The 27763-nt window shown below is 37.3% G+C and overlaps 3 protein-coding genes across 24 annotated transcripts in view; 1 reads left to right on the top strand and 2 right to left on the bottom strand.

Moving 5' to 3' along the window:
• Positions 1–237: 237 nt before the first annotated feature.
• On the bottom strand, positions 238–17269 carry WBP11 (WW domain binding protein 11). The gene is made up of 12 exons (XM_025455171.3): positions 17114–17269; positions 15023–15134; positions 14525–14556; positions 13624–13717; positions 10114–10310; positions 8908–9041; positions 8500–8699; positions 7737–7928; positions 5035–5136; positions 4316–4609; positions 3141–3323; positions 238–2126 (listed from the first exon to the last, which is right to left on the bottom strand). Exons 2-12 carry the CDS (start codon positions 15084–15086, stop codon positions 1693–1695), a joined length of 1926 nt encoding a protein of 641 aa, XP_025310956.1. The 5' UTR covers positions 15087–15134; positions 17114–17269; the 3' UTR covers positions 238–1692.
• Positions 17270–17302: 33 nt separating this feature from the next.
• Positions 17303–27763, top strand: part of C27H12orf60 (chromosome 27 C12orf60 homolog) — a 30668-nt gene continuing 20207 nt past the window's right edge. For 4 of the 20 annotated variants that reach the window (XR_007406591.1, XR_007406589.1, XM_025455174.3 and 1 more), the window contains exons 1-2: positions 17303–17856; positions 22108–22192. The gene's annotated coding sequence lies outside the window, so the exon portion shown is untranslated. Of the gene's footprint in view, positions 17857–17898; positions 18137–18509; positions 20502–22107; positions 22193–27763 lie in introns of those variants that run through there. The other 16 variants (XR_007406595.1, XM_025455177.3, XM_049102882.1 and 13 more) reach the window with 12 other exon arrangements.
• SMCO3 (single-pass membrane protein with coiled-coil domains 3) lies at positions 19446–27681 on the bottom strand. 3 transcript variants are annotated; one of them, XM_035706995.2, is made up of 3 exons: positions 27308–27681; positions 23347–23566; positions 19446–20468 (listed from the first exon to the last, which is right to left on the bottom strand). In XM_035706995.2, exon 3 carries the CDS (start codon positions 20450–20452, stop codon positions 19775–19777), a length of 678 nt encoding a protein of 225 aa, XP_035562888.1. In that variant the 5' UTR covers positions 20453–20468; positions 23347–23566; positions 27308–27681; the 3' UTR covers positions 19446–19774. The 3 variants fall into 3 exon arrangements, with proteins under 3 accessions (XP_035562888.1, XP_025310970.1, XP_025310971.1); XM_025455185.3 differs by having other exon boundaries at positions 23347–23440; XM_025455186.3 differs by lacking the exon at positions 23347–23566.

Below are 27763 nucleotides of genomic sequence, written 5' to 3'. Positions count from 1 at the left end.
CACTTACTGGTTATACTAAATGACTATACTGAAAAAAAAAAAAAAAAAAAGCCCAGGGCACCTGGGTGGCTCACTAGGTTAAGCATCTGCCTTCGCCCTGGGATCAAGCCCCAAATCGGGCTCCATGCTCACAAAGGAGCCTGCTTCCCCCTCTCCCTCTGCCACTACCCCTGCTTGTGCTTTCAGGGTCTCAAATAAATTCTTAAAAAAAGAAAAAATCCAAAATGACCTATAGACTGGTTTGACAAGACTTGCTTTAATCTGAAAGAGTAATTTCCAAGAAAAGTTTCATACACAAAGGATCTCAGAAGAGAAATCTAAAAATCCATCAAGGAATCACTTGCAAGAAAATAAAAGCCTTATCATATTATTGTACTATTTTTTTTAGGATACCACCAATTTTTGATGACATGGGATCATGTGACAGGTATTTAAGATACAAAGTAAGAATAGGTATGTCTAGTCTAAACTCAATGCACACATTGTCTCACTGTGCATGTGTATCTTTGTTCATAAAATATTCATACTTTGGGCCACTGGCTAATTCACACAACTCCTTTAGCTTCAATACTCTCATCTATAAGATGGAAAAAATATCTGTGAAAATTATTAGGATTACTGGCTAGCTGAACTAGCTATTAAAGCACTTTTTAAAGAAAATGATATCAATGTAAATTAACAATATTGAGCATTCTTCATTTTGTCTTTTAATAATAAAAGCTCATAAAACTGACAAATTCAATAAAATAATAGTAGTCACCTTCTCTAGCTATCTAATAATTTAGACACGGTTTAAAAGAAGCTTTTCCCATCACTAAGCTCACAAAGCTCTGGAAAAGTAAATAATCCTTGAGAAGATTCATGTTCTATACAATAAATAACCTTTCAATTTCTCCAAAGCCAGTATAATCCCGAAGGAAAATAATTCTTTTCTTTATCCTTAAAATTTAAAACTTAGTTTTAACAATATTTTCAATAAGATTCTTATTCTGTACCAGCAATGGCAGTTCCCTAAAACAGATTTTAAATCCTTGCTTCTTTTCTGCCCCTAACACAGATACCATATTTATATATCATCACTAACACAGAGGATATCTTGGTGTAGAACATTTATTTATTTATTCCACGAAACACTCAAAGTTTAGGTCAGTGGGAAATAATTTTAATCAAAGAATTGTACATTTTCTTCCCACATATCTTGCTTTGTATTAGGAAATGACATTGCGATCCATTTCACTAAAATATTACAAAATATTTACAAGAAAATATTAAAATAACTCAAACACAAAAGGCAAGATGGGGTAAAATAAACTGTTTTTTTTTTTTTTTTTTTCCAGAAATCTCTACTCCAGTGCCCACTGCACACAAGAAGAGAATCAAAACAAATAAGTAACAAGATCCCCTCGATCACAAGTTTCCAAAAAACTGGAGAAGGGGAACAAACCGGATGAAAACGGTGGTATGAAAGGGAATGGATGTTAGCAGCACTGCTTCAATAACCAATTTATTCTGAATGAAATAATCCTCTCTTATATGCAATAAATTCTGAACAAGGCTAAACTTTAGGATATTCCTTGAACTGAAATTTAAAAATACCCTGACAGTGAAAGTCGCTCTTTCACTAAGTTTAGTAAGAGCCTCTTTCCCCACCAACCTCTGGTATGAACAGAAACGCTCTGGCATTAAGAGCTGTCACAGTAGCCCTTCCATCTCTTTCATGAAAGCTTCATAAACATCATCCTTGGTCTGAACGGAGACAGGAACAGATGGACCAGATTTGGGAGCTGCTTTGGCAAGAGGCACAGCAGAATCATCCTCTGACTTTCTTTGGGGAGCAGCAGCAGCCCCTTTATTCTCCCGACGTACCCTTAATGCCGTGGGCACGAATCGAGTAATCTCTGCCTTGGGATTAGTGATCTGTGGCTTGGCACTGATGGTTGCTGTGGCTTTCTTCTCAATGGTGGCTGCGCTTGTATCATCCGCCTTGGGTCGCTGAATCAAGTTGGGTGGAGCACTTAAAACCCCCGGGTTGGGCAAGGGAGCTGGTGGGAAAAGCCCAGGTGGGGCAGGTCCAAGTGGAGGCACCAAAGGTGGGCGCATCATGCCAGGACGAGGTGGAGGGATGCCTAAATGAAGGAGAAAACAGGCAGGTGAACACCATGAGAAACAGAGGCTGACAATTTTTTAAACATGGGCAATTTACAGAAAACAAGCTGAAACTATGATGCTCAGGAATAGATTGTGATAGTAAGGAATATTTTACTGTGAAATAGTATTCACTTTCAGTCTATACCCCTGTACTTAGGTTTTCTTCCTGAGTAATGCACTGTCTTACAATACAAAGTCGACAACACTAACTGGTTTCAAGTATGATTTCAACTCTGAAAGCCCAAGACTCTACTCTAGCTGTATACTAGACATGTTATCAAGGCCAAGGTTGGGAGTTACATTCTCATGCATTATTTACTGATTTCCACACCATTCCTCCGCTGAAAAAGGTAACCCAATGGCCAGGAAATGAAATTTTAAACATCAAAGGACATGAATGTAACTAATCATGGTATGTTACCATCAATGGAAAAGAATTCAAGTCCTTTGATGGTTCAGACACCACCACTGTCATTTACCCAAAATTGCAGATTTGATTTTCTTCAAATGCCACTTTTAAGACTGAATAAAAATGCCAAATTTCGTGGAATCTAAGATACTATTGCTTATATAGACTCATAATTATTCCAGATACCATGGAGAGTCCAAGCTGGGGAGCTTCAAAGGAGGCCTTCACATTAGACTGGGACAGTGTAATAAACCAGAAATACACTGGTACACTATGATAAAAGCACATGGAAATGTGCCTTGTAATTTCAAACTTTAAGTTGGTACATATACTTAAGAAATATATGGAAATACATGGAATGACTTTATAATTGTCCCCCACCCCCACAAAACACACTACTCAAATGGAGAATCCAGTGCAAATACTCTGTGGAAGAACTCAACTTCAACCCAGGCCAAAAGCTGTTAAAAAACATCATTTTAGGATACCCTTTGACTTCAGGATATTGGTATGTGAAAATATGTCTTAGAGCAAATGAAATATATAATAGTTAAATTTTTGTAGTAGAAATTAAAAGCTTCACCTGGAGGTGCAGGGGGAGGTAGCCTTGGTGGGGGTCCCCGAGGAGGAGGGCCAGGAGGCAGACCTGGAGGTGGACCCGGGGGAGGGCCAGGGGGTCGGCCTGGTGGTGGGCCTGGAGGCAAAAGTCGGGGTAAAGGCCCCCGGAGTCCTGGCATTCCAGGGGGCCTCAGGAATGGAGGAGCTCCTGAAAAGAGAAAAATGACAAACTAATGTAAGAGAAATACATACCAAGTCGTAACTGGTATAAAGATAACTCGAATGTGGTCTGACTTAGCATTTTAACTTGAAATCAGGTAACTTCAAAAACTGATCAAAACACAGGTGGAAAAAGAATTCACTCAACAAATATCTGAGCACCAGAGATAGAGTGCTAAACTTGTTATGGATCATTTCTCTTTATTTCCCAGTACTGATAAAAAATACAGCTTTTTTTAAGCACAGCTCTGCTGGGCTAGAAACTGAACAAAGAGGAAAAGATTTTTAAGTGGGTTCAAAATAAGCTGAAAATGGATTATAAAGCAGAATGCTTTAAGCATTCCCCCTGAAACACAGGAAGATATGTAGGCAAGGATGACAGAAGATGACACAGGAGAGGTAATGTGCTTTGCAACACCAATCAAAAAGGGATGAACTCAAGCGAAGAAAGAAGAAAACCTAACTGGCCAACTGTAGGATGAAGGATTATAAAATCATAAATTGCCAAGTTCAAACTTCAAAACAAACTTCTCATTCTTGTATGCCAAAGATTATATTAATACTGATCCCTTTTGTCTCTAAAGACTGACTTCCAACAATTCCCAACCAAGGAAGGATGCCTGATAGTATTTACTGCATCCTAATCTCATTAGCTATCAATTTTGAATTGGGTCAACTTGTCATTAAAAATAACAGTACTAAAGAAACCCCCAGGTTCAATACTCCTGTTTCTGCCTGCTAACCTCAGAGCTACAGAACCCTGCAAAGAGAAGAGCTTTGGAGGAAAAGAGGGCTGTCAGAAGTACTATGAACTGTGAACAGTGGTATAGGAATAAGTAAATTGTACTATCCTTTATCTCCTAGCGACTTATACTAGGAAAAACAAAACATCACTACTAATAGATATTTTCGGAATGACTTCGTCACTCTAATCACAGGTAGACTTAGTTAATTATTCACAATATATCAGTGTTTACTTACCTGGAGGTGGTCCAGGAGGAAGGCCAGTAGGTGGTCCAGGTGGCCGTAAAGGTGGAGCAGGTGGTGGTCCAAGAGGAGGTGGTCCTGGCATAGGAGGTGCTTGTATCTGAGAAGGAGGAACAGACTGTGGGGGAGCTTGCTGCTGTGAAGAAGTAGTAGATGTGCCGTCAGAAAGAGATTCCTCTTTATGCTGTTTCTGTGATTGCTTTTCTGCTTCAGAATCATCAGAATCATCTTCGTCATCATCCTCTGAAAATTCTTCTACTTCTCGTCCTTCCTCAGGGATTTCCTGACCTAGAAGAAATTTTAAACCAGGTGAAATGGAGTTGATTCATTTTTTACAGCCTGCAAAATAGCAATGCCTGCAGACACATGCTCAATTAAGTGCTTTTTAAAAATTAACAAGTAACTACCCTTCTTTAATAAACTAGATGTGAAGGAATCAAGATAGTATTCTACTCATCTATGCTACTGGAGCAGTGAAACAAGCCTGGGCTTTAGAACAAGACAGACCTGGATTTAAATGCCAGTTTAACCACTTACTAGCTGGGTAACTTTGGGCAGCTTAGTCTCCAAATGTCTCCAAACCTTAACTTTTAAAAACAAGGATTTATTACTTACTTCAGAGTTGTTGAGACACTAAATAGGAAAATGTATGTAAAGGAAGTGGCAGGAGGAAATACTCAAAAGGTGATTTCACTCTTCTTTCCCTGTCTTACCTGCCATTCGAAGCATCATGGCTTGAAGAGGAGTCAGCTCCTTCATGTTCTTCTTTTTCTTCCTTGATTTTCCAGGCATATCTGCAAATCTTACACTCAGACCTAAGGGGTAGAGGGAGAGAATAGGGTGGATTAGAACAACAAAACTCAGCAAATATTTCCTATATAATGTGATAAAGCACTAGATAGGATGCTGCTCACTATTTGGCAGAAGTTAAGTATAGAAAACAGCCATATAAAGAAAGTATAAGAAGTGCCAACTGGTGGTAAACATGTTATTGTGATTTAAAATCTATAAATTTCAAAAACTTAAAGAATACCATTAACATCTTTATGCCAGTAAAACTGAACACCCAGATAATAGACATGTCTTTAAAAAAAAAATAAAAATTCTAAAAATTGGCCACAGAAGTGTTAAGACTACAACACATAAAATTGAAATGGTAGTTAAAAATCTATTTTTAACCTGGCCCAAATAATTTTATAAAGAAGTTCAGCCAAACATTAAATTACAGAAATTTCCTATAAAAGGGAACAGAAAAGATGGAATGCAATCCAGAACATATGAAGCTAGCACAACCTTGATACCAAAACTAACCAATTGTAAAATACAATTGACCACTGAACACAGGTTTGAACTGAGTGGGTACTTGCACAGTGGATTTTTTTGTGATACAGTACAGTACTGAGAGTGTATTTTCCTTAAAAATTCTCTACCTTACTTTATTGCAAGAATGTAGTATATAATACATGCAACAACAAAACGTGTTAATTGATTATTCATGTTATCAGTAAAAAATCTGGTCAACAATAGCTATTAGTAGGCTAAACTGTGGGGGACTCAAAGTTATACACAGATTTTTGATTGTGCAGAGGGTCAGTGTTCCTAACCCCCATGTTGTTCAAGGGCCAATTTTCTAACCACATTGAATCCAACAGTGCTTTAAAAGAAACACATCATAAACATATAGGGTTGGCCCCAGAAATGCAAAATAAGGTTGAACATTAGAAAAGCCATGAATAGAATTCATTACAGTACACAACTTAAAATCCATAACATCTCAACAGATGCTTATAAAATATTTATAATAAAAATTATTAGCAAACTTGGAATAGAAAGCACCTTTTTAACCTGACAAATCAGGCTATCCACTAGACACTATTAAATTAAACATCATGCTAAATGGTACGAAATTAGGAGCAGTCTTAGTTGGTAAACATTTACAAAGTTCCACGTGGGCAGGGCTTTAGTTTTATCTATTTTGTATTGTTGGTCTAGGAAAATTCCTTACATATAGTAAAAACTCAAATTTTAGTTGAATGTCAAATCACAGGATAGCCACTTTCAGCACACATCCATTGATAAGTATGTAGAAGTAAAACAAGTTGGCAGAAAAAAAGAAAAATGAGGCAAAGGATCACACGATGCCAGAGAAAAATGAAGCTGCTGTGGCTCTAAGAACTCTGTACTTTCTAGTACTAGCTCCTATATAAGTCGTCTATAATTTTTGTTATGAGCTCCATCCACCCCTTTAAGACAGCTTTTTGGTTTGCAACCACGATTCTTATGAAATATCAGAGCAAAGACTTGTCATCACTTCAAATACAAACATCAGTAGTATTACAAATACATAAATATGCTGTTGTAGACTACAAAAAACAATTTTGCTTTTATTTATTTTTAAAAGATCTTATTTATTTTAGAGAGAGAGCAAGCACATGTGAGCACTTGCATGTGTGAACAGGCGGCTGGCCTTGATCCCACAATCCTGAGATCATGACTTGAGCTGAAATCAAGAGTCAGATGCTTAACCCACTGAGCCATGCAGGTCCTCTGACAAAAATAATTTTAAAAGAAACTCAAAGACTGCAGAGGTGTGGCAGATTATACATTTTGTATTGCTCAGTATCTATCATGATGCTTAAACTTATCTTGATGAATGCCTTAACTACTTTTTAAAAGTACACATAACTCAGTTTGATTTTATAATAATCAAATGGACATATATCATATATTATGGGTACTTCCATTAAATCATGAGTCTACTTGCAGGTGTACCAGAATTATAATTATGGTCTGGTTGATGTGAGACGAAATGAACATAGAAATTTAAATGGCTCCAGATAAAAACATTTAAGTAGGGGGAATCCCTGGATGGCTCAGCGATTTAGCACCTGCCTTTAGCCCAGGGTGTGATCCTGGAGTCCCAGGATCAAGTCCCACATTGGGTTCCCTGCATGGAGCCTGCTTATCTCTCTGCCTGTGTCTCTGCCTCTCTCTCTCTCTCTGTCTCTCATGAATAAATAAATAAAACCTTAAAAAAATATTTAAGCAGACTTACCAAAAAAACCCCAATGATATGGATATGGCTTTCTCAATCAACATAGTTACGTGGTTATTCTTTTGTTCCTATACAGACCCACAAGAGCCCATCTGTATGCTGTTGAATAGCTCTTTTTCTCTCAAAGTGAACTTTATTACATAGACTTCTTTATCACATACTCTGCTTAACTTTTTTCCCCTCACAAATGTCCACTGAGGACTATGTATCAAGAACTTTTGAGTTTTTTGATATAAAGATGAATAAAACTATGACCCTTCTTTTCAAGGTGCTCACAATTACTTTCACAGATACACTAATAAATCAGGACCTTCATCTTGTCTGCTACTATCAATACCATGAACTTTCATTTGCACATACCTGACTTCTTTTCTTCATTGTTGTCTCTCTCGTTATCATCACGGTGCACAAATTCATCCCCTTCACTTTCTCCATCTGACCTGTCAGTGTCACTGTCATCAGTACTGTCATCATGCTTATCTTGATCCATGTCCTCAGGATATCCGTCATCTTCACTGGTGCTGGAAACATCATCATCATGACCCCGTTGAGCTGAAAAGGGAGAAGGGAACAGGAAACAAGATGACTGGATCCTCCACTTCATGGTATACCAAAACACAGAAAACTGCTAACTCAGAATAGCTTCATTATTTAAAATGACTCTGTATGTAATAGTTCTTCATATAATCTGACAATATTTCCGTTTGGTAATAGTTTTAAAATCTTTTTGATAATGTAAAATATTTAAAAAGTTTAAATTTGAAAACAAATTCTACTTAGAAACTGGTATACACACACACACACACACACACACATCAATGACTATATACAATTATGCTCTGGTGTGATAGCAATAAAACTGAAAAGGAAACAGGTATCCAAGGCTTAAGGAATCTCAAAAAAAAAAAAGCCTAATTTAAAACACAATAAATATTTCTGTACTTCCTAATGTGTATTGGTTTTTCTTGGGTAAATTCTATGATTTATCCATCTGTTAGTAAGTATATGTAATCATGATTTATCTCCTAAGTTCTGAGGATGGTGAACAAGATGTTAAACAGGACCAACATAAAAAAATGACAGTGGAAAAGCTGCAAGAGCAAAAGGAACAGTCACTCCTTACCAAGTTCTGGGCTATATAACATGTCTTCATCCCGCCTGCGAGGGGGAAGATCTAGGGCAAAGCCCACTTTACGGCCATACATTTGCAAGACTTGAGGAGGTGGTGGACCAGGGGGAGGACCAGGAGGTTTTCTACCAGGGGGCAAACGTGGCACACCATGTCCAAGAAGAGGAAGTATAGAAACTGCCCGTGTCGGAGGTCTGTAAAGAAAATTTTACAGTAATAACATTAGCAATATTTATTTCTTCTTCTAAAATATGTTCAAGGGATTTCTTACCTCACATTTAATCAAGTAAGGCACTGCTTACATTCCCATTGCCTTTTAATTCCCACTGCAATAATTTTGGCAGTGGACAGTCAAAAGGTACTTTTAATAAATATTATTTAATTATGCTACTGCTTCCTCACCCATAGGCTGAGGTCTTTTTAAGGATGGAGGGTGGCTGGGCACCAGGAAGTGGAATGTCCTGGATCAAGATGTTGGAAGGAGCATGTGGCATATCTGGCAAGGGAATACTCTCCACTTCCACATGCTGAGCATTCTGAAACAGAGAAAAATCTTTCAATAGTATAAGAGCAACCCACAAACTCAACAGTTAAAATTCAGTATCTGCGGTTTCATAACCTGGATTTGCTTTCTACCTAACATTAAGTATCAGGAAAAACAAGAATATCAGTATTTGTCAACATTTCCAAAGTCTGTTGATGAATGGAAAGAATCTCTATCACCTTTAAAAGAAACAAAACTCAGCTGCTTTTCTCCCTTACTATTAACTTATCCTTTTGGGTTATGGTTAACTGTTAAAAGTATCTAGCACCAAAGCCATCCTTTTAAATATTCTGTATGATAAATAAGACTTATCAATTAACTTATAAATACTATATATCCAATGGTAGAGCTTGGATTTCTAAAATTAGTCTTTGTTGGATTTCTGCCACATACTAGCTATATGACTAAGCAAGTTCCTTGGTTTCCTTATCTGTAAAAGGGGACCTATACTACCTGCTTTGCAAAAATTATACCATTTGGTTTTTTTACATTTTTGAGACAAAATTCCCAGTGAAATTAAATTCTGAGTTTTGACAAATGCATCTAGTTCACATTTCTTCTCAATCATCCCTAACACTATCCCAAAGCAACCACTGTTAACAAACACTTTCATTCATAGATTAATTCTGCTGGTCCTACAATTTCATACAAATGGAATCCTAACTATGATAGAAATTCAACATGCTTTGAGATTTATCCATTAAATTTTTTTCTTAATTCCTGTTGTTTTGAGTATCAGAGCATTTCTTTATATTGCTGAGTACATTCAATTTTACAAATATTCTAGGTTGTTTATTCATTTTCCTATTAATGGACATCTGGGCTATTTCCAGTTTTTGGCTATTACTATACTGGCAGATGGATTAATTTCTCTTGTATAAATATACATCACTAAGATTGGTTGGTTCATGAGATAGTTTGACAAGAAATTGCCATGATGAAGTTTATTTGATAGGAAATTGCCAAGAGGAAGAAGTTCATCGTGACCAATTCTCCCATTAACAATTTTAAAAGCAAATCTAAATATAACATTTTAGTTTACCTCTCTAGAGAAACTTGATTACCTTGACAGCATCAAAATATTGGCTAAGTTGAGCCCTCTTCTGTTCATATTCCACTTCTAGCTTTCTCAATTCTTTGTAAATGTCTGGATTCTCTTTTTCATAGAGTCGTAGAATACGTTCAAAGGTTTCACGCAGCTTTTTACGCTTGTCTTTCAGCACCTTCTCATTTAACTGTGGTTGCTGCACTGGGTTAAACTCTGAAAGAAAAGAGCAGATATTGAGATTCAAAACAAAGAGTCACTTCATTTAGGGATCAACTAGCTATATCACTTAATAAAATCTCCTTTACGATTATACTTATTTATTCATGAGAGACACAGAGAGAGAGGCAGAGACACAGGCAGAAAGAGAAGCAGGCTCTATGCAGAGGGCCCAATGTGGGACTCAATCCCAGGTCTCCAGAATCACGTTCTGGGTTGAAGGCGGTGCTAAACCGCTAAGCCACCCAGGCTGCCCCATAAAATCTCCTTATATGATAAAGTTTTTAACAGGGATTTATATCTTAAATTTTATTAAATTAAATTTTATTTAATAAAATTTTAAATTTTATTAAAAAGAAGTGCAATAGGTATTTTTTTAAATTCCACCCCTTTAAGATAGCCATTAATTTTACTTTCTTTTCTAAGTCTAATGTCATCTAATTAGTTGATTTTCATCATTACTGTAAATTTTTATTACATAAAAATTACATAAAAATAAATTTTTATTTATGCTAACAACTTGCTATAGTATAGTGAGGCTTCAGCCAGACAGATTAATTATGTCACTTAATTCTGAGATCTTAGGCACTTGAATTCTCTTATGTTTAGCTTCTTCATCTGGAAAATGTGGACATCAACTACTCACAACAAAGCTTTGATGACTAAGTGATCACAAAATATCCTGTGGTGTTTAGCTTGCAGCTTAATTATTTTTATAACAGACTGATATTGTCTAACTACCATATAATTCTTTCTCTTTCCCTGTGTTCAACAGGGGGCTTAATTTCAGGTCCTTTACCCCAAAAAGGATTATTAGCACAAGACTCCCGAGCTTGCCTGCTCAATTATACGTGCCTCCCTCTGTTCTCCTCACCAGTGACTGACTCAGAGATCAACTGGCACATGATTCAAGTTGAAACCAGATCATTCTCTGAGACTTTGTGAATGTGAGAGTGTGACGCTCCTTTACAGGAGGGATAAAATAAACCTAGAGTTGTAACCTTGTCTCCCACCAGTTCCAAGCACATATTCTTACTTCCCATCCCAAGCAGTTCATTAGCAATATGCTGAATGAAGCTAACAAGAGAGTAGACCAGGCAGATGAACAGTCTCAATAACCATACCTGTGTTTTCTAGGAAGGCTTCCTTCTGGGATTTTCCAATTATGGGAGTCAATATATGTATTTCTTCTGCCTAAACTAGTTTGCACTGAGCCCTGAACAGTATTCCCTTCTCCCTTTTCCTTTTTTTTTTTTTTAAACATCTGGCGTTTATTTTTTTATTACTATTATTTTTTATTTATGATAGTCACAGAGAGAGAGAGAGAGAGAGAGAGAGAGAGAGGCAGAGACACAGGCAGAGGGAGAAAACAGGCTCCATGCACCGAGAGCCCGACGTGGGATTCGATCCTGAGTCTCCAGGATCACACCCTGGGCCAAAGGCAGGCGCTAAACCACTGAGCCACCCAGGGATCCCTCCTTTTTTTTTTTTTTAAACAGATAACAAGTTTAATTATCTTCTTCCCTAAATCCTTTTAACCTAGGTGATTTATTCAGAAGAGGATAGTCTTACATCATACACTATTCTTGGTGTGATTAATGAAAGTGTTGAATGCTTGAGTTTTAATCCCAGTTTGCTACTTCCTAATAGCATGACCTTGAGAAAAGTATACAATCTCTCTGTGCCTGAGTTTCCTCATCCATAAAATAGGTTAATACACCTACCTGAAAGTTGTTTTAAGGATTAAATAGCATATGGAAAAAACGGGTGCATAGCAAAATAAGAGCTCAATAAACCTCCATTACTACTATTATCTCCTTTTAAAACCACATAAATCAATCTGAATTTAACAGGTCATTTAATGTCTTGACACTCTAGGGATAACAATTGCCCACAGTAATATTTATTTATTTATTTATTTTTTAATTTTATTTTTTTTAAATTTATGATAGTCACACAGAGAGAGAGAGAGGCAGAGACACAGGCAGAGGGAGAAGCAGGCTCCATGCACCGGGAGCCCGACGTGGGACGATCCCAGGTCTCCAGGATGGCGCCCTGGGCCAAAGGCAGGCGCCAAACCGCTGCGCCACCCAGGGATCCCGCCCACAGTAATATTTAAACCAGAGGCAACAAATGGGATCAGTTAGAGCTGAACTGGGAAAGATTTGGGATCAAGCAATCTGATCCAGAACTAATTATTAAATAAAATTTAATTTAGCCCAGGCTAAATGCACAAGCTACATTACATTATTAAAAGAACCTCTAACACCATAACCCCACATAACTGGACTTTTTTATTTTTAAAGATTATTTATTTATTTGATGGGGGAGAGGGCACAAGCTGGGGGAGCAGCAGGCAGAGGCAGAGGGAGAAGCAGGCTCCCTGCTGAGCAGAGAGCTCATTATGGGGTCCACTCCCAGGACCCTGGGATCATGACCGGAGCCAAAAGCAGATGCTTAACCGATTGAGCTACTCAGGCGCCCCTGGATTTTTTTTTTCAACCCATTTAATGTATTATTGAGATCCACTGTACCTTTTTCACCTACTATCTGATCTTTGGCAAACCACTTAAACTGAGTACCTTTGAAAACAAATCTTGTCAAGATCGTTTCATTATGCAAAAAAAAAAAAAAAAAAGGAGCAGGATGCAAAACAATTAAAAATCTCATGTTCTAATGTTAAAAATATTAGACAGGTTGCAATAAAATTTCCTATGGGAACATCACACAGAGAATTCTGAAGCAACTTGGAGGCAAGGATTATCTTGTGTGATTCCAGTTATGACAAAAAGTAGTGATACTGAAGATGTATGTGAAGAAACTAAGTAAAATCATTCAAAAAAATGTGAAAAAATGAGATATCCTAACGATATATATGATATTCTATAAAATTAGATTTTAAGTAGTTCACGATTTCTTCTACCACCTTACTTAGTGGGTCAAGTGTCTTATCTTCTCACTGGAAAAAATGGGGAACTGATAAATTCATGGTAGCCTAACATTTAGATTTACATGGTAGTTGCCAACATTAAAAAAATTAAAAACTCCAGATTTCAGTCTTCTCTCAACAACTAGTTCAAGCTAAATAACAGCATCCATCTTACTCTAGAGGAGATCCCCAGTGTGCAACTGCTCCCCATCATTCCATTGTTTTTCTGATGCTAAAACTAAACCCAAAGTGTCAAATGTCGTCATGCTTTTCTGTTTTTCTTATATCTGTGCTGCTTTACTCATTTTACCTGTTTGCCTGCCTCTGTGTATCAGACTATACCTCTGCTCTAAAATCTAGCCTTTTAAAATAAACTCTTACCCATTTCATCCAATTTCTCCATGTCCCGGATAATCTGTTTGGGATCCTTCATCTTCAAAACTGCAGCTCGTACCATCATGCGCTGTTTTTTGTTCTTAGGAAAAAAAAGAGCACTGTGTTAAAAAATTGGACCTTCCTGAACTTCTACTTCAATTTGCATCAAGAATCTATTTAAAATGAGTTGAACTTCTTGATTTCTGGTCACTTGTTTCAACCACCATAACAAAGCCATGTCATTTTTAGCTCTCAAAAAACGTTTCAACTTTAGACAAAAAGATAATCACTATTTAGTACATGTGCTTTCTAAGGCAAAGAGTTCTTTTAATTTTGTGAGATCTTTAGCAATTACTTAAATTAAGATTTTTTTTGGGCTAAATTCTAAAACTATATATACTAGAGAAAAGTTTTACAGGATTTGATGCTAACCAGTGCAATAGGAAAAGTTCAATTATAAACTATTAAAAATCTGTATTCTTTCAGGTATTAAAGAATGACACTAAAAAGTAAATACTGTCTTATTCTGGGAAAACACTTTGCCACAAACTCAATAGGTACACAATAAGGAAAACGAACCCACAAAGCTACTCAGAATCACATTTATTTTCACTCACTAAATCAGTAGCTTTTAACAAAGTAGTATGCTTTAATAGCGCAATAAAAAATCCTTTCAAAGATATCTATTTAACTCAGTGGGAAAGATAACCAAATATACAATATTAGAATATCATGAGCTTATCTGTAAAGTTATTTCAGTTCAGTTTCCAAGTACAGTATTTTGGCTTAGTAAATTTTATTGTTTGTTATAAGAAGCATAAAGTATCTTTTCTGACAAATAATTGTAAATGTTGTTTTAAAATCCACTAACACACTTAGGGGTAATAGGATGCTTCTGAAATCATACCTTCTTTAATTCTCTCTTCCGGGCTTCTTTTCCTTGAGAGAGACAGAGAAAATATAAAACTTTCAAATCCTGAACACTAGCATTTTCTCTAATTTAATACAAATAATAATTAATGGAGGCTATCCTGTGCATTGCAGAGTATTTAGCAGCATCTATGGCCTCTACCCACTAGATGCCAATAGCAGCCTTTAATTATGTCAACCAAAATCTTAGGAGATTTTTGCTTTAAGTTTCTCAACACTAGTCTGTCCAAAATTTCAAATACAAAAAGAAAGTTTCAAGCCAATTATACTTGGCAAGTCAATCAAATTAAAAGTATGAGTATTAATTTTCTTGCATGTTTAAAGCTTTCATCATGCGCCTACAACACTGGATAACTTTATAAAACTAACTGACTCCTAGCAACGCTGATTTTATAATTAAGACATAATAGATTCTCCAGTGCTTGCAATTTTTATCACTCCTCTTCTTTATCATTCCACACCAATGGACACTTACGGGCTTGGTCTGTGGGGTTCATAAATTTTCCACTCTTGGTGGATGATGTAGATCTCCGTCCCATGTTGACAACTTATATGGTTTACCGGGCTCATTAAAAAAACAAAAAACCCTGCAAAGACAAAGACAGAGTTTATTCTTCTGATAATTACAAAATATCTTCCTTCTTATATTACAAAATTTCTTTCTACCAATCTCTTGAAAAGTAACATTCCTTTTGTTTTTTTTTTAAAAAAGGTTTTATTTATTTATTTATCCATGAGAGACACAAAGAGAGAGAGACAGAGACATAGGCAGAGGGAGAAGCAGGCTCCCTGGGGGAGCCTGATGCAGGGACTTGATCCCAGGACCCCGGGGATCACGCCTTGAGCCAAAGGCAGATGCTCAACCATTAAGCCACCTATGTGCCCTAAAGGGTAACATTCCTTTGATTGTTAACTTTTTTTAATGGATCATGGACTAACTCTGAAATTGAAAAAAAAATCACAAACCGCTTTAACAATATAGGATAAACCATGAATATGAAAAGCCATAGTCCTTTTCCTACACCCTCCCCTTGTTTTTATGTAGGGTGAAAGAGGAATAAAAAGGGAATGGGGGGGATCCCTGGGTGGCGCAGCAGTTTAGCGCCTGCCTTTGGCCCAGGGCGCGATCCTGGAGACCCGGGATCGAATCCCACGTCGGGCTCCCGGTGCATGGAGCCTGCTTCTCCCTCTGCCTGTGTCTCTGCCTCTCTCGATCTCTCTGTGTGACTATCATAAACAAATTAAAAAAAAAAAAAGGGGGGATGGGGTAATGATCTGGGTTCAACAACAAATGTCTCCCTTGTCTCTCCCCATGGAGAGAGAGATCTAATCTAATTCAGATTTAGTTCTAATTCACATGTAATTGTTGACTCGCAAGAGCTAACAACGTAACTAAGAGTGCAAATACTAAAAATGAAAGTATTACACGAAGAAGTGTCCAAAAACGTCAAGACATGAACTATTCTACTAGCACCCACTTGACTCCTGACTTCTATTTTTTTTTATGGTAACCGAAAGGGATGACTGTGTTTGAGGGAAAATATCTTGCAAGTCAATATTTTTATTAACCTAAGACACTGCTATTTTACTTCTTTCTCTTATTCCGATTGTTTAACTTTTTAATACTTAACTCTTTTCCAACAATAAAGTTGACAAATTCACCCCCTTTAAAGCAGACTTTTAAAGGGTGTGAAAGGGACGATCATGAGGTCAATTTTTCCAGTAGCCCACACAATTAATTATAATACCCTCCCTTCTTCCTTGAAGATTTTGTCAGAAAAGTTCATTAGTTAACGCCTCTTTCAGCAAGTGCTCAAATGCCTTCATGTCTGCGAAACGCTTCAGAGCTGTTCCAGTGGCAACTAACTGACCCTGTCCAGGGTTTCCTTCTCAGAAAAAGTGGGAGAAGGTGAGAAGGTCGGCGGAAACAAGCGAAATTAATATAAATACAGCCTCTCTTCTTTTTTTTTTTTTGATGGCCTGTGATCTTCCTTGCTGTCCCCTCTCAGTTACCCTCGGGCTCCCGTTCTGACCCTCCTCTCCCACAGGTGAAACAAAAAAACAGGTAGGAATTAGAAGAATTTCTACAGGAGACAATGCAGCCCTAGTCTGCACAAACCGCTTTTTGTCTAAAAGAGAAACGATAAGGAAATCGCGCCACAGAACCGGGGCGGGGCGGGGGGAACCCCTATACTGAACCGAAGAGGCCGGGGTTCAAGCGGGATTGAGCCCAGGTCCACCCAGAGAGACAGCGGCACCAGCAACTGCCAAAACCATAGAGACGGTCGATCCTGACTCGAGGAACATGAAGACGTCAAAGCTAAAGCAACCCGCCAACGGGCCGGCAAGAGGCGGCGCTAACCGACTCGGGCGAGCTGCTGCTTCACCGCTACAAGCCGCACCGCTCCGGGCTCCAAGATCCCCCGGCCCCCGACCCGGGAGACCCACGCCGCGGAGAGGAAGAACGGGGCAGAGGGGCCTGGTGTCCCCGAGGCAGCCGCAGGGCCCGGGGCCCAGACGGGAAAGAAAGATGGAGAAACGGAGTGAGACAACCCTGCACACTCACACTTCTGCTGGGTTCCTGGGACTGCGAGAAGCGGGGAGGGAACGATTCTCGGCCTCTTCTACTTCGTAGGGGCCTTCACCTCAGCCTGCCGGTCAGCCACCCAGCCACCGCCATCTTGAAACCTCGCGCCCCTCCGCCATCCTTACGTCACTTCCTATTCCTAAGGACCCAGGATCTTAGCGTTTCTTGGCCCTGGCACCATAGAGACGAACCAAGACCCCCAGGACCAGAGTCTCTTCCGCTCCACATCATACCGTATTGGTTGATTCAGTGCTAAGGGCCCGCCCCCATGGCGCAGAACCGCAGTAATTGACACTTCTTTAGACCAATAGAAAGAAAAACCTAGCGGGTCGGATAGGTGATTGGCTGATGAGAGGACTACTTTGCCTCTCCGACCGAGACGATTTGACTTAATTTCCGGAAGCTCTTGTTACGGCTGTGCAGGATACCGGCCTTTTCGGGCCAGGGTGCTGTTTTGCGGTCAGTCGGCTGGACTTGTTAGTTTTTGGTTTTTTTTTGTTCTTTGTTTTTTTTCCTGATGTAAGCAAGTGTGGTCTCTTGAGAGTGTCTGTCTGAAAACGGATCCCTGAATAACATTTGCTAGTGTGCCTGTTGCGCTTTGCTACCATCACGGCCGTTCCCAAGTTTATAGGCACAACAGAACGTTTGTAGACCTGAGCGAACGAATCATCAGTGCCCGTGTGAAAGTCCCAGATTGTTCGTAAACTATAGATTAATCTACGGTAATCTACAATAAGGGTTTTTTTTTTTTGTTGTTGTTTGTTTTTTGTTTGTTTTTTGTTTTTTTTTTGAGGTGGAAATGGGATACGTGTGCAAGTTTTAAATTTACGAGTGACGAGGCTGATGGGTACTGGCTTCTGCCTTTCGGATTTTACACCAGCGAGGAGTCCTTTAGGGTATCACTGTACCTATGTGCGGATTATCACTTAGGTGCAGTCTTCGTCCTCTTCCTTATGTCCACGACTCTTACCGCCCCCCGCCCCCCACCTCTTCCCCTTAAGGGTAAGTTTAAACACTTAACAAATTTGACTTCTAAGAGATACCCTTTGTTGTCACTGATCTTAATATCCCTTATAGGAAAATATGGGAGGCAGAGGTCCGTTCTTAACTATCCTTTATAAACACTCCAAACTATCGAAGGAGATAACACGTTGGTTTTTAACAGCAGAATATTTACATGGTGCGCTTAAACGTTTATAATCAGTTCCTTACCTACACTAGCCTTTGTCTTAGCAAATTCTTGATTTGGTTTTAGGCCGAATCTTGAGTCCCAGAAAGAGCAATAACATGGTCTTGTAGTTCAGAAGTTGTAAGTTAGGTAATTAAAAAAAAAAAAAAAAAAAATCAAACTTAATTTTTTTTTTTAATTTTGAAGATGAACTACTTTAGTTTTCCGACTAATTTTGAGAAGCAGTGACAGAAGAGAAAAATGAAGAGTACATCTGAAAAGTTGGTCTTTCATCTAGATTTTTAATTTTTGAGATACACTGAGCTCTTAAAACTTAGAGACATTTCTTGTACCTGGATGCAAGAATCAGCTATAACAAACACATTCTTGCACCAGCAACTTATTAATGATTTTGTAAGTAGAAGCTAAGAGTCACAATGGGAAGTTATTAGTTGGTGAAGGATTTAGAAAACACTTGTGTGTGCAGATATTAGCTGAACCAGTAGGCCTCCTTAGCCTCTGGATTTTTCTGAAATCAGGTAATTAATGAAATGGGCCACCTGAAGTTTTATGAAGCAGAAACAGCTTCCTTCATCCTGCTGTTGTAGAAAATGAAATGTCATTTTTCTGAAAACTCGTGGAGGTAATATATTACGACTCCTTTAAATGGCAAATTCCTAAAAGAGTAACAACTTCTCCCTGTATCCTAAACACATTTTATGCACGTGTAGATGGGATTTGCATGTTTGTTTTTTTTCAATGTCCCAGAGTGTTCAAACATTCATATGAGGGTTATTTAATCATCGCACCACTGTTGGCCAGGGTTGATTGCAATGACAGAAACAGAACCTTTATCTTTTTAGTTTTAGCTTTTATCTCTTAAAAAATCCATTCAAATTTATAAGGTGTAATTAGTAGAAGTTACAGAACCATTGTGTCCTTTTATCACTGAAGTAAATTGTTACAACCCATATGCCAGTGTCTCCCAGTTTATTAAAAATTAGCCTTAAAAACTGAGGGTCAAAATTATGGTAGTATTTCTATTTCACTCAAAGTCCACAGTTAGTGTCTAGGCAGAAGTTACTAAGTACATCCCCTTAGTACTAAATGATGTCTGAAGCTAGTGGTAGAAATAAAACTCTCCTCATTCAACATAAATTTTGATGATTTGGGGAGTTAGAAAAGGGAAAGGTAATCCCCACACCCATAGCATTTAACCTAAAGTTGATCTGGTAGAGCAAAGTAAGAAGCATCCTGGGATATAATCTTTTACCTCTAGCACCAACCAATGTAGGCATTTGTTGTTGATACAAAACTCTGGAGTCTTCTAATTTTAGCATCTCTTAAAACATCTTTCCAAGTTGTTAACTGTATTTCTGTCCATGTTGGAAACATACAGAAAATGAACCTAATCAAAGGAGCAAAACACTATATTGAGAAGTAGAAAACTATTCCAGGGGCACAGTGGCTGTTCATTTCATTTGCTGTTTCACTGTGTTGGTGACCTCAGTAATGGCATGATGATATTTTTCTGAAGCTGACTTGAATTCCACCAGATGCGTCTCATAACTTTTAATGGCTGCTTGAAGCTGTGTTTTCTCCACTGCTCCCAGGATGGCACGGAAGATCATATCTATGCCAAGGCCAAGAACAGCAACTCCTATACTACCAAGGAGAGAAGCACCAATTTGAGCTAACACAGTGACCAACTTGTTAATGATGCCAGTTGTGACATTTGAGCCTACAAGTTTAACAGCGACTGCACTGGCTGCAGAAGTAGCTTCTCCCAGGATGACTGAAATGACCTTTTGTACTATTGCAATTTTCTCTGTTTCCTTTTCTTTAATATCTTGAAGTTTTCTGTAGAGGGTTGGCTCTAGTTTATCTTTTAGGGCTTCATCAACCTTTTGCAATTCCTTTTGGATTTTCATCATGGCTTGGATGATGATATCACAGTTTTCTTTGATGGTCCCATCTCTTTTCATCTCAATGGAGGCCAGCTTGCACCCCAAGTGCATGTTTAAAACCCCAATCAGCTTATTGGTGGCATGGAAGCTATCAGATAGGCAATCAAGTAGCTGCTGGTGAAGACGGTTTACTTCTTGCCTTCTCCGTGGGTTTTCTGGATAGAAGAAGTCACTCTGAGCCATATTTCAGATACAATCTCTGAAAAATAAAGTCGTAAATCCTCACTAAAAATTTTGAAAAATGTCTGCTGTCTGTGTGCATTTGACCATGAATCTTACTTTACAAGTGGAAAAAAGCACTGTGCTAAGGAATTCCTCAGAAAATTCAACAGGTTCTTCAAAACAGTTTTTATGAAACTTAGTTTATATAAATATGGGAAACAATGCAACCTCCTGATGCATTAATTAAGGCACTAATTTTTTGTGGTTGAGAGAAATCCTGGATAGGAAACATGTGTTTATCAAGCATCTGATTAATAATAAATAAATGTGATTATTTCCAAGTCATATTTAATAAGGTTTGACATAGACTGCAGTTTGATATGGTTAGGTCTTGATTACCAATACTCCTTAATTTTCCCAAACCCTAGTCACCATACTGAATAGATCTACCAGATTGATTTCTCTAATATTTGGAGATAAATTAGTAGGGCCAGAAGAATATTAAGATCTCTGAGTTTACAGGGCTATTAATATCTAATTTTGTTTATATACTGTTATCTTAATTTATAATATTCCAGTCACTCTATATGTCTTTACAGGCAAATTATTTGTTCTCTAAGCCTATGGACATTAAAGACAATACACATACTAGAATCTTTACAAAAAATTTTCATGTTAAGCGTATGTATTCAAAATTCTTTAGATTAAAATTCGCTTGGGGAGAGTGAGACCATGGTGCAGGGGACAGTACAGTTATAACTATCTGTGGTCTCCATTTGCAAAGCTTATAACTTAAATTATTTAGACTGGCTTATAATGCACTTGGGCACGATGGAGATTAGTTAGAATTAGCCTTAGTAAGAAGATGATGCCGTTTCACGAAGGTATTAAAAAATAAGTAGCAAGAGTACACCATAGAATGAATAAAATGTATCAGGTAGGAGCCTTGTGTCTGTTCCACTGGCTCAGAGAAAAAAAGCACAAGCATCTTCCGAGTTTATTTGGGTAAAAAAGTTTGAGCCCTGGTAGAACAATGTCACAATATGCATACCTTGAATAGGCTTACTATGTGCCTGGCACTTTTATTTTTAAACTCTTGGGAGAAAAGAGAAAATGAAATCTGTGTGGGAGCTGGCACATTCTCTCGTAAACAACATTCTGATGAATTTGGCCCCTATCTATTCCGAGACCATGGCTGCTAGCCTAGATATGGGGACTCTCATAAGCATGGGATGAAAGAATGAAGATATTTTTCTCTCATGAAACATGAAAATAGCCTATCCTCCAAGTCATAAAAATATAAGTTGGAAATAGAAAGGGGAAACATTTTTTTTTTTAAATGGATTGGAAACATAATCATTTATGTTGTTCAGTTTAGAAAAATGCCTTGGTACCCCTGATAGGATAAACCTTATCATGGTCAGAAATTCATTTTTATCTTTGGTTCAGATCCAGCACACACACACACACACACACACACACATCCACGTGTTACACAAATTTCCACAAAACTGTACTTAGAAAATAATTTCATTTAAAAAAATTGTAGAGGGTTTGTTAAATATTCCCCAGCTCACCTCCTTTGGGTTGCAAACTGCACAAATCTGAACTTTGATTTCTTTGTTTTATCTTCCAGAAATTTTCTATTCAACTTTTTCTCTTTTTTTGACTCCTAGTTCTCAGATATTATCATGAAGTGAAAACTCCAGTTTCTGACTGAGTTTGGAAGACCATCAGCAACATTCCAATTCAGATATTTAGGTGAGAGGAGTCTTTCTTAGCCTGAGAAAGTGTAAAATATCTCTAGCAGCTATCATCTGCTCTTATCTGAAGGCATAGCTTCCAGAAAAGATATGTGGTTCTATTTGCCTAACAAAAGGAGAGATGAGCCTTCCTCCTGAATGAGTAGGTTGAATGCTTCCAAATGGTCAGTTTCTTCCCAGTTAACTCATTGTTTTAACACACCTTGACAAATTAATCATAAAATAAAAAATCAGGATGCTATTTACTTGAAGAGAAAATATACCCAGATCCCACACAGATATAAAAACTCCATTTTCTCTTTCTTTTCTCCCCAGAGTTTAAATAAAATTAAACAAAACTAAATAGGTGAGATTTCTTATTTTTTTAGAAAAGTAATAATGGGACTTTTCTTCCCCAAATATTAAAACATTATAAAAATAATATTTAGTATTGTATAGGTACAAGAGTAGATGGAATCATGGAACAAGATAGTTCTGAAAACAGACCCTTCTATACATTTAATACATAATGAACATAGACTCTCAAATTGATAATAATTGAAATTATTGTTCTATAGATGTTCTTGGCATAATGGGCTAGTTTTGGGGGTGAAAAATTAATTTTAAGAAGTTAGTGTAATGTCTGTAAAAAAATGATAAAACAGCCAGAAGAAAGTGGATAATTTTCAAATGTCTATATGGAGGAGGGCTTTATAAGTTTAAACCCAAAGGAAAAAAAGTCTCTCAAAAATTTGACTAACAAAGATGACCATACCATGTAAAAAGAACTAAAAAGAAATTGGGAAAGGTACACAAAAAATGAAGTATGAATTTCTAAAGACTATTGCTATCAATAAGAAAAACAGTAGTTATCTAATAGCTAAATGAGCAAACAACTCCAGACAATAAAAGAATAGTAGCTAATTAAATTGATGAAAAGAGTTCAATCAAAGATCACAAATCAAACATCCAGCCCTTTTTCAATTATATTTTCTTTCTTTTATATAACCAACCATGGCCCGGCACATGTACTTTTATACTCTTCTTCCCAGTTTCCAGATATCAATCTATAATTCTGTGCCAGTAACAAGTTTGAGTAAGACATCATGATGTGCTCTGAATTACTTTTCAAATCAATGAAAAAGGACTTTTATTTTTCTGAGTTGGACTTACCTTCCTAGCTCCTTTTCTCTTGGTGAAGGGCTTTGGGAAGATTCCTTATGCAAATAGATCTTCAGCAGGCCTGCCAGCTGATACTTTTCCAGTACTGAATACAGTTCAAAATTATTTCCATCGCAAGGATGAGATAAATGTTAGAGAATTAGGTGGGGGAGAGGTAGGATTTGAAGGTGAAACTAATGAATTATTTTTGGACAGGTGAAATTTGAAGAGCCTGGTGAAGGAAACAGTTTAATAATTAAGTAACAATCTATCTAATGGACTAGTCCCTTACTATGTATTAGATAACATGCTGGGCTCTATGGAGCACACAAAAATGAAAAGGACATGGTCCCTGCTTTTATGGCATTTTTATCTAGTTAGGTAGTCGAGACAGACTTAAAACGACATGTTGAGTTGAAAGTAAAATGTCCTTTGAAATTATAAGGTTGGTGGTTGATTTGTGCAAATTCAAATTTCAAACAACCCACAAGTTAACATGTATTAACACTAGGGCCATATGGAAACATTTAGTCATCTGGGAAGGTTAATAACTTGTACCCTTATCAAATTGTTACTCTTAATATGTACTTGATATTTATTTATTTATTTATTTATTTATTTATTTATTTATTTATTTATTTATTTATTGATAGATTTATTTATTTATTCATGACACAGAGAGAGGCAGAGGGAGAAGCAGGCTCCATGCGGGGAGCCCGACGGGGGGAGGGGGGGGGCTTGATCCCAGGTCTCCAGGATCAGGCCCTAGGCTGAAGGCGGTGCTAAACCACCGAACCACCTGGGCTGCCCTGTACTTGATATTTAAATGAGAGGTTATACACCACGTGGAAAAAGTTAGCCTTGTACTGCATTTCCATTATTGCCCATGACAATTTAGCTCTGACTCTCAAATTGCTTACTTCACTCAGCAAAACAAAAGCCTTGCAATTAGTTGGAACCACCTTTCTTGAAGATCATAGCTGTTACCTACGCAAGCCTCAAGTGATGTCTTACCAACAATATATAGTATTCACCTAAGAGGAGTTCTGGGCCATATACTTTTCCCTATCTTACTACATTTTCAGGGATGACCTTTTAAATATCAACTTTAAAATTCAGTCTTTTAAAAATCATTTCTTTTGGGGCACCTGAGTGGCTCAGTTGGTTGAGCATCTGGCTCTTAGTTTTGATTGAGGACATCATCTTCCATTCCTGAGACAGAAGCCTGTGTTGGGCTCCGAGCAGCTGGGAGTCTAACTGTTCCTTTCCCTCTGCTCCCCAGCCCCCTCCATGAATAGATAAAATCTTAAAAACAAACAAACAAAAAACAAAACAAAACAAAACAAAAACAAAAAACAAGAATCTTTTTTCCGTGTCCAACACAGAGCTTGAACTCAAGATCTTGAGGTCAACAAGAGTCATGTGTTCTGCCGACTGCGCTAGCCAGGCACCCCTTACAAGTCACTTCAAAGTCACTTTATAAATGAATTTTAAAGATTGGTGCCTACAGGTAGCTAAATGGTATTCTCAATCCATTTCTTACTACTTGCACCTTTGGGTGGTAAATGTGATTTTTACATTATCACATGATAGTGCTCCCTGTCTGAAAAATTCGCTTTGCACAGTTACCATCCACTTCTGAACTGCAGAGTTTGTACTGTTATTTGAGTATTTTATTGCTATGGTTCATGAAGGCTCTAAAGTGCCCTAGGGCGTGCTGACGGAGAATTGCTGGCCAGCAGGCGGCGCTCCTGTCTCTGGCATGTCTCTTTCACCCCAGCGGTTGCTGAAACAGTTGTGCTTTCTTGTTGCTCTACTTGATTGTGGGTGCGTAAAATTTTCTTTGATGAGAGAGTTCTGTTGCCAAAAGGAAGTTTGGAAATCACATGTATTTTGACTTGTTATTTCAATAAAAAAGAAACTTGTTAATGCCGACACCAGTGGTCAGCCTGGAAATGGAGATTGGAATGGAAACAGAGTAACTTCAAATAGATTCTTAACAAAATTAACCTTGTCAATATTGTTGCAACGAGAAGTCAACATTCTCGAGCGTCTAAGAAATAGTAGAAATATATTGATGATTGTATCTAAAAGTTAAAATTTATGTGATACTATACAGTTATTTTAGATTTTGGGGGGAAAAATGCATTGATTATCACATATTCAAATGAAAAATTCTCAGGATACTTTTGCAAATAACAGTAGCTAAATGTCAAATGTTACAGAAATTTAAAGAGGGAAATACACTTGAGGTGTTTAGAGGAAGCTTCATGGAGAAAGTGACATGTGATCTGTGTTTTGATAGATGATAGAATTATAACATGAAGAAATTGAAAATAAAAGATTTGATTTAAAAAGTACTTTAAAGCACAAGATCAATATAAACACTTGAAAAAAAAAGAAGGAAAAACACCCATAAACCTACCATCTTAATTTTTTTGGTTGTTCCTTTCTAAGGTTTGTTTAAATGTATAATTATTTTTACAAAGTTGTAATAATAGTGTAAATAAAGTTTTCATCTTATATTTATTTACTTAATCATATTTTCAGGTTCCTGATTTTATAATAATTTTATTATACAAAGTATTCTATAAGATATCTACCATAATTTAATAAATACCTAATTGTTTCCCTATCATAATATTGTAGTGGGCCTTTTAATAAACATTTCCCCCCTCCTTTTCAATTATCTGGATTATTTCCTCAAGATAAATTTCCAGAAGAACTATATAATCATTGGGAATTGAAGTTTTTATTACTTTTGATATGTATTGCAAATTGCATTCCAAAAGCTTTTACACCATCATCAAAAATAAATTTTTGTAGAAAGGCACTATGTGTGTTTCAAAGCCAAAGACAGTTCTATTGAATACTGTTATTTTGGGAGGCACAAAGTTACATTTCAAAAAGAAGAGTTTTTGCTTTTGTAGAAATACATAGTGAATAGGTCAATGATGAAATGATACCCATGATCTCTGAGATTTGCTTCCAAAAAATCTGGGAGTGTGGAGTAGGGTTAGGGAGGAAATAAGATCAACCTGTTGTCATAATTTTTGAAGCTGGGTTCTGGGTATATGACAGTTTATTATTTTATGATCTCCACTTTTATGTATTGTTGAGCTTTTCCCATAGTGACAATTAAAGAAAGAGAGACAAAGAAAACATGTCTCAGCCTCTAATGTTTAGTCATTAGTGCTCCCTGAGGTTTTAAGCTATTCTGTGCTGCCACTATCCTCACTATCCATGTTGGGTCCAGCTATCCTGCAAAGTTCACTTTATTTGGGAGTTTGGGGATAAAGAATAGATGAAACCAGAAACTTTTCAAAAGAAAATAACAGCTACTAACTAGTTCGGAGAGTCTTCTTTAATTTAAATAAAAACCCTGGCTTTTTTTTTTTTTTTTAAACCCTGGCTTTTAATTAAAAAAAAAACAAAAACAAAAAGTTGATAATGATGTGATGACACTCTTTCTCATATAAATTCTTCTAAAGAAGATTCCTGACCTTGCCCTCAAGTAGATAACAGTCTATTTGGAGACAGGTGACATTTAAATGTAATTTATAAGGGAGCAGAAACACTATAAATTAGTGAGTATCAGATTGCACATTTCTTTCACTGATGCTGAGTGCTTGTACTGATGTTAGAGACATAAAAAGGAATGTTACAATCCATGTAAACAATACACAGGTGTCATTTTGTCCTTAATCCTTTCTAAATTTGATATCTTTACTGCTTCGTCTTCCCCTCTGACTTAATCAGTCATATAAGCTGTTAATTTTCTTCTTTATCTGGTGTCTTCAGAGAAATAAATAATTACAAGGAAGTGCCAGCACCCCTCCTAAAACAAAGTCATTTTGTGACTTTATCACATTTATGGCTAGGATTGAAGATTAACATGTTACCTCAAATACCCTTTAATCCGGAGAAACAGAATTATCATATCAATACAAGTAGAAATATCCACATTGCTTACCTTGCCGTGTTTCTGAGTTCAGTAGTCCCAGCAGTTGGTTTAGGAGCATTGTTGAAGAGCTTTCTCATCTGGTTTCATCTGGGTGTTTCCATGGAATGTGATGACTTACAGCCTTTGCTAGTCTCTGCTGGGTCCCTCTGCCTGTCTGGTTTATAGCGTACTTCTGCATTCCTAGTTCTCAGAATTCTTCTGTTTCCTGTATTAATATAAAATAAGTATGGGGATCCCTGGGTGGCGCAGCGGTTTGGCGCCTGCCTTTGGCCCAGGGCGCGATCCTGGAGACCGGGGATCGAATCCCACGTCGGGCTCCCGGTGCATGGAGCCTGCTTCTCCCTCTGCCTGTGTCTCTGCCTCTCTCTCTCTCACTGTGTGCCTATCATAAATAAATAAATAAATAAATAAAATAAAATGAAATAAAATAAGTATGTATGAAACAGTCTAATTTGAAAAACTAAT

The sequence above is a fragment of the Canis lupus genome, chromosome 27 (assembly GCF_003254725.2).
Source record: "Canis lupus dingo isolate Sandy chromosome 27, ASM325472v2, whole genome shotgun sequence".
NCBI lineage: Eukaryota > Metazoa > Chordata > Mammalia > Carnivora > Canidae > Canis > Canis lupus.
This window is presented reverse-complemented; position numbering and strand designations above follow the sequence as displayed.